The sequence below is a fragment of the Enhydra lutris genome, unplaced genomic scaffold (genome assembly GCF_002288905.1).
Source record: "Enhydra lutris kenyoni isolate GAN:26980312 unplaced genomic scaffold, ASM228890v2 scaffoldscaffold79, whole genome shotgun sequence".
Classification (NCBI taxonomy): domain Eukaryota; kingdom Metazoa; phylum Chordata; class Mammalia; order Carnivora; family Mustelidae; genus Enhydra; species Enhydra lutris.
In genome coordinates, this window is record NW_019154163.1 from 2,659,037 (window position 1) to 2,671,294 (window position 12,258).

Here is a 12,258-nt window from a genome sequence, read left to right on the forward strand (position 1 = left end):
GAGAACGCCACCACGGAGTTCTAAGGCGTCGGCCAGAGCGTAGGCCGTCTGTTAGCACCTCCCCCTGTTTCCGGGAGCGGTAGCTAGGCAACCGCCGGCCTCAGGAAGAGCGGAGGCCATTCGTTTGCGTTAGTGTCCCTAGCGGCGAACAGCGAGAGCTGCAGGCTCTTCTCACAGTTTTTACCCTCCCCTCTCTCCACCCCCTTTGCCCCGTCCCTCGTCCCCACCCCCAACCCCTCACCCCCCCCACCCCCCCCCCCCGCCCCGCCGCTTCGGCTCCTCCCCTCTCTTCTCCAGGCTCGCTAGCTCGCGCTCGCTCTCGCTCTCTCTCTCTCTCTCTCCCCCCCCCTCCCTCTCCCTCTCCTTCCTCTCCGCCTCCTCGCTCTTGGGCTAGAATATCTATGGGTCGAAACGTGATGCGATGAATCCGAGAGAGACCAGAGAGACGGAAACTAGGACGAGGAGTGGGGCGGAAGCGGTGGGACTCCTGGGCATGGGGGCTTCACCACAATAGAGGCAGCGCCCCCACCCGCCCCCGCTATCTCCTCCGGAGTGGAGCCCCCAAACCCCCTAGGGAAAAGGATGGCGGCGGCACCTACCCAGATCGAAGCCGGTGGGTAACTGTGTCTGGGGGCTAAGGAGATGGGAGCTTAGCGCGACGGCTGTCAGTTTCTTTTGAAAAAGCTTGTTTTTCTTTACCTTCCTCTCAGCCTCTTTTTCCCCTCTTCCACAGAGCTGTATTACCTGATCGCTAGATTCTTGCAGTCCGGACCCTGCAACAAATCCGCCCAGGTGAGAGGGAGAAGGAAATCTGGGAGTCGTAGGGAATGGTCCCAATGGGGAAATCGAGGCACTGGGTGTACGATTTCACTGAGGGTGAGGGAAAGGCCGGCCTTGACTAGTCCTGCCATCAGCGGCTGGGTTCGAAGTGGGGAGGGAGGAATGTGTTGATGGCCCGAGCTGCTCCTCATACCCGTGTTTCCCTTTTGCTCAGGTGCTAGTGCAGGAGCTCGAAGAGCATCAGGTACGGAGCCCCTTCGGGAAGACGTGGGGAGGGCTGGGGTGAGACTGGAGAAAGGGGAGGGCAAGTCAGGGGCGGAGGACAGGGGCTGGGAGGGAAGCTTGGATCTGGGCACTCATAACTGTTGTCACTGGAGTGAACCAGCTTCTTCCCTCAAAAGAGGCGGATATCGCCGGGGTCTTAACTCGCCCCCTCTTTATGACCAAGGGAGGCGGTTTTTCAGGATTTCCTCCCCCTCGGCCTCCTCCTTCCTACACTGGACTAGCTTCGAGGCGACAGCTATCAGACCTAGAGAAATACAGACGCCAGAGGGTCGGGGACCAGGACCCGGGTTGGGTCGGTTTCATTGGCAGCCCAGGCATGGCCTATATGGTTTGCCCACCCCCCATCCTTTCTTTTCTCCCGCCCCCAGTTGATTCCGCGCCGCTTAGACTGGGAGGGAAAAGAGCACCGAAGAAGCTTCGAGGATCTGGTGAGTAAAGTTTTCATTTCAACTTAATTCAACTCTTTTTCCACTCCCTCCCCACCTTGTTCCTCCGGCCCATTCCGGACCCCTCAGCCTACACGGTTCTAGAGCTCTGTGCTGGGCCGAAGAACGACTGCCCCTTCCCCCCTCCCTGCCAGTCGGAGAAAGGGTACCTTGCCCTCCCCCCGGCCTCGCCTATTTCCACTCGGAAACTTTGATGATGTGAGTTAGTTATCAGAGATGCCGTTTTGTGGATTATGAATATGTTACAAACATTGAGAAAGGCCCATTGTAAGGGAAAAAGGGAGAGAAACCTGGGGGTTATCTTGGGGCACGTACCAAGGACTGACGTTGGCCAATGACAGCGTTGGTAACAGCCCAGAGTTCCGGATTAGTGGAAGAAAACTGGTTTCTGGTTGGTCCTGGCTTGAAATACGGGAACTGAGGCCAGGCTTAGTCTTTGGTGGGGTGTGGGGGGGAATTATGGGGGAGGAGGTTTAGGAGGGGAGTTAACCCACCCTGGATTGGGCAACACGACACAATTAAAAATAATAGGAAGCATCAAGCGAATTCCAAAATTTGCGGGGTTTAGGTAATCGGCTACCGAATGAAAAGCGTAATTACTGTATATATCACATTTTAGAAAATAGCTCATTAAATTATTAGATAGCATTCCTGAAGATGTATTTATTTTCACTGCATAACAACCACGGATTATGACCTTTTTGAGAATTGATGAAACACGATTTGGAGTTTAGAAAAGACAACAATGGTTATATTTTAAAATATGCTTCAGTAAAGACCAAAGGCATTGGGTTGACTGTGTTGTTTATCCTGCAAATATAATTCATAGTGTCCATGCACTTCTCTTCAGCATTGATACACACAAAAAGGTGTGTTTTTTTTTTTTTTTTTTTTTTTTTTGGGGAAGATGTCCTCTTGCATTAGCCTCTGGTACAGTGAATTGGAAGGAAGTGAAAGGAGAAAGGGATGATGTTACTAAAATCTAAATTCAGCTATCTTCCCTTCAAATAAGATCCAAATGCAGGAAAATCAAAGTTAAAGAAAGTTGGGGTATGGTAGACTCTAAATATAAATAAAACGATTTAATAACAATATCTAAACTGATTTATTGTTTATTTGACAATTTTTATATTAAGTTACAATAAAGAGGCCTGCTAATAATTATTACTAAATAATAATTTTAGTTGGCTGACTAAATATTGAATTTTTTGTAAATCACAGAATGGTGTAATAATTGTAATATGGATAAACTCCACCATCTATACAATTAATGGTAAAAAATTCTAGGTAGATAAAAATTATTTTGGAAAAACTGCATGTATTAATCAGTGTATTTAATTTGTAGTCAGACTTTTGTTGGACTGAAGTCCTGCCAAAAAGGGCCAAAACAGTGCCTACTAATATCTGTTTAAACACTTTATAACTAATGTGGTTTTAAAATAGAGTTTTATACTGAGATGTATTGAAGATATTTTCATTTACATTTGTCTCTAAACAGACCATTTTAAGCAAATAACAAAATGAAACTTAAAAGAGAAAGCTTTTTTAAAACAAGAAAAAGATTTTTAAAAATTACTTGACAGATCTCCCTGATATGAGGGAGAGGAGATGCAACATGGGGGATTAAGGGGGTAGGAGAAGAGTAAATGAAACAAGATGGGATTGGGAGGGAGACAAACCAGAAGTGACTCTTAATCTCACAAAACAAACTGAGGGTTTGTGGGGGGAGGGGGGTTGGGAGGGGGGGTGGGGTTATGGACATTGGGGAGGGTATGTGCTATGGTGAGTGCTGTGAAGTGTGTAAACCTGGTGAGTCACAGACCTGTACCCCTGGGGATAAAAATATATTATATGTTTATAAAAAATAAAATTTAAAAAGAAATTACTTGACAGTGATAAAAAGCAAATGGACATCTAAATAATTAAAAACAGTCTACTAACCACAAAGACACATAAAAACAAAAAAAAACCCACAAAATCCAGTTTGCTAGACTTCCTTTCCTTATATTTAGAGGCATATTTTTACCTAGTGGTAATCAATGTTAATTAATATCCATTTTAAACTCTGTATTTTCTTAACACTTTCACATGCAATTATCTTTTTTGAATAGACATTGTCATTTAAATGGTAAAAGATTCAGTTACTTTTAGGTTGGCTATGATTTTGAACTAAACATTCAGTTGAACATTTAGGTTACTTCAGTTTTTCATTAATATCTTTGCATAATTAAGTAGTCTTTCTTTTTCCTTTTTTTTTTTTTTTGGATTTATTTTCCTGAGCTGTATTTCTCTTTTTTTGTTGTTGGTTTTTTTTGTTTGTTTGTTTTGTTTTTAAAGATCTTATTTATTTATTTGACAGACAGAGATCACAAGTAGGCAGAGAGGCAGAGAGAGAGAGGGAAGCAGGCTCCCCGCCCAGCAAAGAGCCCGATGTTGGGGGGGTTCGGGGGGGGGTTCGATCCCAGAACTTTGGGATCATGACCTGAGCCGAAGGCAGAGGCTTTAACCCACAGAGCCACCCAGGTGCCCCTCCTGAGCTGTATTTCTAAAGCATAGTTATCAGGTCAAAGGGTCTCATCGGTTTTATAACTTTTCTTATATATTACTGCTTATATGTGTATTTATGTATATATATAAATTGTTCTCCAGAAGATAGTACTAATTTATGATGTTACCATCTAGGTATTTAGAGTGAGTTTTTAAATACTTTTTCAATCTTTTGGTGGCTTTAATAGGTGAAATAGCCCCTGGTTGATTTAATTAGCTCTTTTTTTCATGATTAGTGAAGCTTAAATTTTAACCAGTTATTTTTTTAATTGTTGTTAATCGATTTGTATATCCCTACATATACCTGATTTTCACATTTATCTTTTAAATTTATTGTTTTTTATATTTCCTTACACATTTTTATTTTTATATACACAAAATTCCATCTATTGTTTGAACATTGTCTATAGTTTAGATAGTGCATCTTTTTTTGTTTTTCATTTAATTTTCATATTGTACAGAGGTTTTTATCTTTCTGGGATCCAGTGTTTCTAGGAATATTATACTTTGGTAATATGGTCCTATTTTAAGTCAAATATCTGTTCTCTACTTACAGGTTTCTTTTTAAGGGAAAATGGGCTAGGGCTAAGTGAGAGTTTGAACCGAAGGAAAAGAAGTATAGTGGCTGAAAACAGGATGTGCTGTGTTAGATTGATTGCTAGATAGATACAACAGTTGTATAGTTGCTTTAAATTATTTCACATATGACCTTTGATTTTGTGTGGCTTTATTGTGGGAGAGATGGTTTTTTTTTTTTCTTAGTGTATGTATTTTTTAAAATGCTGTTAGACAATGGATTTATACAGTGTGATCTTTGATTTAGCTACATGTTTCAGGTTGAAGTTTGGGGCAAGCATTAGTAAAACCTTATGTGTACTTACAGTATTTATAAGTAGTATAATCCTGTATGTTAAATTATATAACAATACTTCAAATTGAAGGTATACTAGGGTATAAAAAAGAATGCAGATGTATGATGAAGAGGTGAAAGATTATAAACAAGGATATCAAAAATGGGTATCAGTATTTTGATATCCTTGTTTATAATCCTATACCTCTTCATGTATGCTACATATAAAAAACAAAACTCCTCTGCCTTTCTGTCTGTGTGTGTACTTTCACTTAAATTGTATATGTTGCTTAACTTGGTTTATCCAGAAAAATAGTAAGATAATAAGTTGGATTTCTTCAGCACTTCATTACTGTTACTATTATGCATTCTAGAAATCCCTGTTTTTTCTTACTGAAATCAGATTTAGTGTTTTACTTATAATTTGGAACAAAAGGCAGCAGGTATTTTGTTAAAGCTACTAGCCAGCAAGTATTGACATATTCAGATCTGAAGTGCCTTTTGAAATATGAGCCTGTAAATGAAATGTTTGTCAGTTTATGTTAAACTGTAAGATTTTTGAATATGGCATTCAAAATAAAATGTGCTAAATCAACTTTCAGAATTTTAAGTAATGATACAGGGAGAAATTTGAAGTCATGGTGAGTGTTTTTGAAGTTTGATCTGGAAATTTTTCATTTCTCCTTGACTCTTATTTACAACATAATAGAATTAGTTTTGCTTCTTACAATTCATCTTATGGTAGATAATTTAAATAATTACAGATGTCTGTTCATTTATGGTGACCCTGTTGAATTGTTGGCTGTTTTATTGCTTCCTCCTTGGAGCTTTATTGGGAACTACAAACATAGTAATGAGGAGTATGTGTGTATGTATGTGTTTAAATGAAGTTTTTGTTAACATAAATTTTACATATTGAAATTGTGACTTGGAAACTTCTTTTTTTAAAGGCATGTTTTAATGTTTTTTAATCATTTTAAGGGGACTTGTATCATAAGACTGAACCAAAGTCATAATTACCTTTAGGTATGTTATATATTTTCACATTTATTCAGCATTTTTCGTGTATAGAATTGAAAGCCCTAATTAGTGCTTTCATTTAGGGTGACATAGATTGTATTTCCTTCATTTTATATTCAAAAGACTTGAGGCAGTTCTTATGCTATTGAAAAGTTTATCAAGATTATATGTTCACTACTATCTTTAAAAAATGTATACATCTATGATGATATATGTCATTATAAGAACTTGCATCTGCATGTAATATATGCAAGTCTAAAAGTGCTTTCACATTATCTCATTTGATGCCCACCAAGTACTTTAAAATACTGTATTTGAATTCCAGATATACCTGTATTTTTTTCCTTACCTTACCTAGCTCTTGTTCTCTAATTACTAGTAATAGTTTAAATTGTCTATTAGAACAGTAGAATGAATGTAGAAAACTCAACAGTTGTTGAGTGCTGGCAGCATAGTTTTTGTATCTCTAAGTGTGGAAGTAATTTAAGTGTGTGTGATTTATTAACTGCTGTGTGACTACACAGCCATAGTTAGGAAGAACAGAATGCATCATGGGAAACCAAAAGTTATGTGCTGCTCAGCCCCAGTGTGGATATAATGCTAGCTGATAGGTCTTATGGTAGAGAGCAATCAATGTCTGGAAACTAGTATTCCTCACTTTTGATTTGTTTGAGCCACATGTACAGTTTTGCTTTCTATAATATTTTGGTTTTAGTTATTTGTCTGGATTGATAATTGTCTTTTTTTTCACACTTTGGCTCTAAGAACATACATTCAATGATTAAAATCCTTTTGGAGATTTATCATTAGTTCCAGGAAACTGGTATCTATCTCAGTACAAATGAGATGGCATTAAGAAAGTGAAGAGAGCTTCTATTTGGGAGTAAGAATTTGGGTTGGGTGAATGTTCCTTATAAAATTTTGTTCTGAAAGCACATTTGTCAATTTGAATATTAGTTTATTTTTGTTCTTGGTTTACTGATGTTGATTACTGATTGATTGATTGATAAACAGGTTTTTGTTTATTTTGTTTTATGTTTTGGTAAAGAGCAAAAAAGTAATTTCAAGTCAATTTAGTGTTTGGGTCAAATTTCAGAGATGCTCTTGTTGGACATTTTTCATAAAGGATTTTGTGAGTAGTAGAAAAGACCATAACATTTAGTTGGGAAGATAGTCTTGTTGAGTGACCCTGGGCAAGTTACTTAACATCTCAGGGATTCAGTTTTCTCATTTATAAAATAAACTCCCCTATCCATTTTACAAGGTTGTTGTGTGAAACAAATAAGTTAAATAGAAAGAACACCTTTTGTTAATTGAAAATGCTGTACAAATGATTGTTTACTGCATTTTAAAAATAGGACATAGAGGTTGAATGGAAAATGGATATCTAAAGAACTATGACCCCAGAATTTATATGTTCATAGCTAGCTATATCACAACCTTATTTTCTTAATATTTTTATAAAGTGAGGAATATATAAAACAGTACCACTGATGGGAAAAAGTATTTAAAAAAGTGTTAGAATTGAACCGGTTTGAGTGCTTTGAAGTGTATCTGTATTAATTCAAGCAAGAAATGATTGTTATGTCAAAAGATATTTAGTGTTATTTGCATTTTTATTAATTAGAGAAAAGTAACTTAGTATGATACCGGTGTAGTATTCTCTGTTTTTTTAAGAAGTGGGAGATAGGTCTTTCTGATATCTTGTTGCAGGGATCCTCAACACTTCTGATTGATCTTTTCTAATCCTGAACTTATTTTCTGTACATTATTTATAAGTAATTTCTTATATTTTAAATTACCTTGTTGAAGATGTTTTCTCATGCTCTTTAATATCTACCGTAGTACTTTATAATAATCTGGCCCTCAGTTATTTTTTTGTGTAATTTTCTTAACTTTTGTTAGGAGCATTTCATGATATATATTTCTTAGGCCTATTTAATATGCTAGTGGGAACTAAGTTCATTTATTGGACCTTTCTCTACCGAGAAACTTCCAGAATGTGGGTGGGTCCCTTGTCCTTGTCTTGATACTGTCTGCCCTCAAGGTTATAGTATTTTTGGTGCTTGCTTATGCTATCATAACCCAGAGAATATTTGAGCTGAAGTGGGTTGCTCTTGGCTCTCTCATTCCTGAGAAAATCCTAAAACTCATAGAAAAAGAAATGCTATGAACAATGATAAACATTTTCAAAGAAAAGTGATAGGAAGTCTTAACACTTTGTAGCCCATGTACAAACCAGTGTATTGCTGTAGTGGAAAAGCCTACCTGTTTTATTTCCCTTTCTGCCTAGTTTTTCCCTTTCTTCCTTCAAATTCAGCAAACATTAAAACTCAACACTTTATGGTATAATATTGGATTATTGTGGACATTTATATACTGAAAAGTATCAGGAAGAAAATAAACAATTAGTTTTTTTGTATTTTCTTCTAGTCTTATTTTTTTGTACGTGTATTTTTTCACATCAGAATCAGATGATACTCTGTGAGTTTTTTACTTTTTTTTTTTAACTCAGCGTGGAGGAGAATCTTAAACATTGGGGGATATTATGTGTTAGTAACTGTGCAAAAGTACGTTTACTGGGTAGAGGTACCTTTCTATTTGTATGGAATGCCTTCCCTTCCTTTTGTCTGTCCTGTGAATTTTCACTTAGTCTTTAAGTTTGAGATTAGACATGAACCCTTTAGGCTGAAGGAGGTACTGTATTTCTTTGCTTCTCTTAGCTCTTTGTACTACCTCTAGGTACTTATACTTTGATTTGTTTTATTTATTTAATTTATTTATTTGTTAATTAGTTATTTACTTATTTATTTTTATTTATTTATTTGTTTGTTTTATTTATTTGTTTGTTTTATTTACTAGTTTGTTTCCTCTACTAGGACTGTGGGTTCCCTTAGGGCAGCAGTTTGTCTTCCCATTTCATCTCTATATGTTAAATGTCTGGATGAATGAATGCAAGAGTGAATGATTCTGTTTTTGTTTTACAAAACGTATGAGGTAGTAATCATTACTCCCTGTTTTCAGATGCAGAAGCTTAGGCTCTCAGACTGAGTAACTTTGCAGGTCACAGAAGTAGGAACTAAGGATGGTAGAGAAATTAAAATCTAAGTCCTTTCTACTGTGTCACACTGCCAGAAGGAGTAACAGCTAGTAAATTTTAGAACCTGAATAATCCAGGCTTCCAGACTTCAAAGTACCATGCATATCTTTATATTATACTTATACTGATGTATTTAAAACCTTGCTGTATTTTTCAAAATCTATTTTGTTTTCCATAAATATAAAAAAGAATCACGTGTATTAATTTTTTATATGTGCTTCTCCCCCTACCTTGCCCACACCAAAAAAATTGAAATCTCAGATAAAATGTTATGATTTCACTACTTGTATGGGCCCAGTTTGATTCTTCATTTGCCTGTGTAGTCATGATCTTAGAAAACAAAACACAGAAACAATTATCTCTTTTATTTGTTTTTTGGAGTTACTTATCCTGTAATTTCTAAAAGCCAAGGTAAAAATGTCATTATTGCTATCTGAAACTTAGTATTTCAAATGTAGTGCTTGGTATGGGCCTGGCACCCTGAAGTTAGGTACCTTTTGCATTTTTTTCAGTTCTCAGCTGGATTCCTTTTAACTAATTTATGATGAGTAGGATCATTTCTGTGAACACTCTGGTCTTCTCACTTGTCATAATTCTGAAGTTTAGTAATTCAGTTGTTAAGTTTGCTGTTTAGGTCAGCCAGTCTTCCCATCAAGAAGGTTTATAATCTAGGCTTCATTTAATTTCTTTCAGTTTATTTGAATTTATGGTTTATTTTTTTGCAGTCTTTGTGTTAGTTATCTTCATAAATTTTCAGTTGCCTTAATAAGACAGTAAGTAATAGGAAGAGCTGTGGACAGGGAAACCCAGATTTCTGTACATTCATTGTGACCACTGGACTTGACCTCTCTGGATGTTTTTCCTATTGTTAGATGTGAAGTTAGGCTAATTGTGTATAAGGATCCTTCTAAATCAAACATTCTATAATTTAACTCCTTGGAGCTGTTTTACAGAATAATATAGAAGTTTGTATTATACTCTTGAACTTTGTTTTTGGAGAATGCTTTTCTTCTGCACATATCAAAGTGCTTGTTGTGTTACTTGGCCATTATATTCCAGAGAGAAAGATCACTGAAACTAGAAGATTTGAGCTTTAATTGAAAAGAGTGGCTTATAATATTTTGTTATGAATTTCATAGAATATTTTAATATATACTTTTAATATTACATTTTATTATATATTATATTCATACATAATTCTAATGTAGAATTTTTTTAAAGATTTAAAAAAGTAATTACTGAGGGTATATAGAAGTTCTTATGCCAAAAAAGATTGTCTTTAAAAAATTTCAACTTTATTCAAACAAATGGATTGAAATAAATGTTGACTACCACTTACAAGTCCTGAAATTTGATTTAGAAAAATACTATTATTGCAAGAACTGAGCTGATATTGTCTGGAAGCCTGTTGATATTGTTTAAAGGAGACTCTAGCATATTCAACTCAAATGTATTGTTATTGCTACTGTGTTGATAGAATATGCTTATCTACTACTGCTTTGTAATCAAATTTTTATTGATTTTAGAGGAACGGACTTGTTGAATGGAACCATTTAGAAATTAAGGAATTTCCAATTGTATAGGGTGGAATTCAAATGTGTAAAATTTCTTTAATGGCTTATAATAAAAATCTCAAGGGGGAGAATTTGGGTGTAGATAAGCCTTGTTTTGGTTGCTTAATTAATGATTCTATATTTTATAAAATATATTACTGAGGAATTGATACAAAGATTTGTGTAATTCACTGAAAATCCAACATCATTGTTTGTACAAAATGAAGTGGCCAGGAGAGTTAAGTTGTCTGTTTAGGATATAGTTCTGACAGATTTTCTGTAAGGAGGTGATTTTAAAAATTCATATTAGAGAATTATTTTCTGGATTATATATGACTAAATATATTGCAATTTCTAGGCAGGTGAATAACTCTTGAGATGGTAACAGGATGAAAAAAAAGAAAATTGATCAGAAAGAAAATGCCAGTTAAGGAGGGAACTTGTAATGAGCACTGGGTGTGATACAGACTGATGAATCACTAAATTCTACCCTGAATCTAATAATATACCGTATGTTAAATAACTTAAATTTAAATTAAAGAAATAAACCAACTCTCCCCCCAAACCCAAACAAACAAACAAAAAAGAAAATGCCAGTAAAGACATGAACTGCTATCCTATGTAAAGACTTCATATAGTGTTTACTTGAAAAAATAATGACTGATAACGGAAGTGGAGTATATCCGAGACTGTTGGTGGGAAAAAAGGCATAAGCTGTTATAGATGTTCATATACAGTATTTTAAAGCTTTTTTCTTTAAGATACGTATTTTTTGGGGTACTAAGTGTACTTGCCTGTGGGCATATTTAAGAAATGTTTTAATGTGGAGGGAATGAATTACAAACTAAGATTTTAAGATATCATTGTCTATAGATAGTAATTAGATTAAATTGAATCATCAGCTGCTTTGACTTTAATGTTACCTGTATGTTTTTCTAAGAGGTGGTTCTATAGAGTTATTTGCTTGGAAAACAAACTAGAGATGGGAGAAATAACAGAAAGAATTTGCTTGATCCTTTGTCCCAATCTAGAAGCCAAACCATGTTGACGAAAATATAAATTAATCAGGTTTGGTTGCCATTCATTCTGAGCATCATGACAGTTCCCAAAAGCCATTTATTTTGGTAGATTAAAAATAATTTTTGCTGGGATTTAAAAAAGATAACTGGCAGGAAATAATTTTTTAAAAATCACAATAGAATCCCTTATTCACAGAATTCTGAATACGTGTTGGATTATAGTTCTTTAACGTATGTTTTTTAAGAAAACAAAAAAGGTACCTTGATAGGAGAATCTAAGATTTTTTCTCTATGAATTCATGTGATATTTCTTATAGATGGACTTTACTTTTTTTTTTAATTTAATTTTTTCAGTGTTCCAAGATTCATTGTTTATGTACCACACCCCGTGCTCCATGCAATATGTGCCCTCCTTAATACCCACCACCAGGTCCTTCCAATCCCTTACCCCCTCCCCTCCAAAACCCTCAGTTTGTTTACTTTGGGTTTTTAATGTTCATTGATTCATTGAACAAATACCTACCAAGAATACACATAATTTATTTTCTCATGGTGATCATTAGGGATGATTTTCAAAATTATTCTTTTATGTTGTGTTGTTCTTGACCTGGTGGTAATATATTGATGTGGGGTCCTATGTGACGGTATAAATAAATAA

General features: G+C 35.7%; 1 protein-coding gene across 1 annotated transcript in view; it reads left to right on the forward strand.

The window, feature by feature from the left end:
- The first annotated feature begins 556 nt into the window (after positions 1 to 556).
- Positions 557 to 12,258, forward strand: part of LOC111160923 (bromodomain and WD repeat domain containing 3) — a 229,435-nt gene continuing 217,733 nt past the window's right edge. Inside the window, exons 1-4 of the mRNA XM_022524309.1 lie at positions 557 to 613; positions 734 to 792; positions 995 to 1,024; positions 1,434 to 1,493. Of these exons, the coding sequence (XP_022380017.1) occupies positions 583 to 613; positions 734 to 792; positions 995 to 1,024; positions 1,434 to 1,493 (180 nt within the window). The 5' untranslated portion in view covers positions 557 to 582. The remainder of the gene's footprint in view (positions 614 to 733; positions 793 to 994; positions 1,025 to 1,433; positions 1,494 to 12,258) is intronic.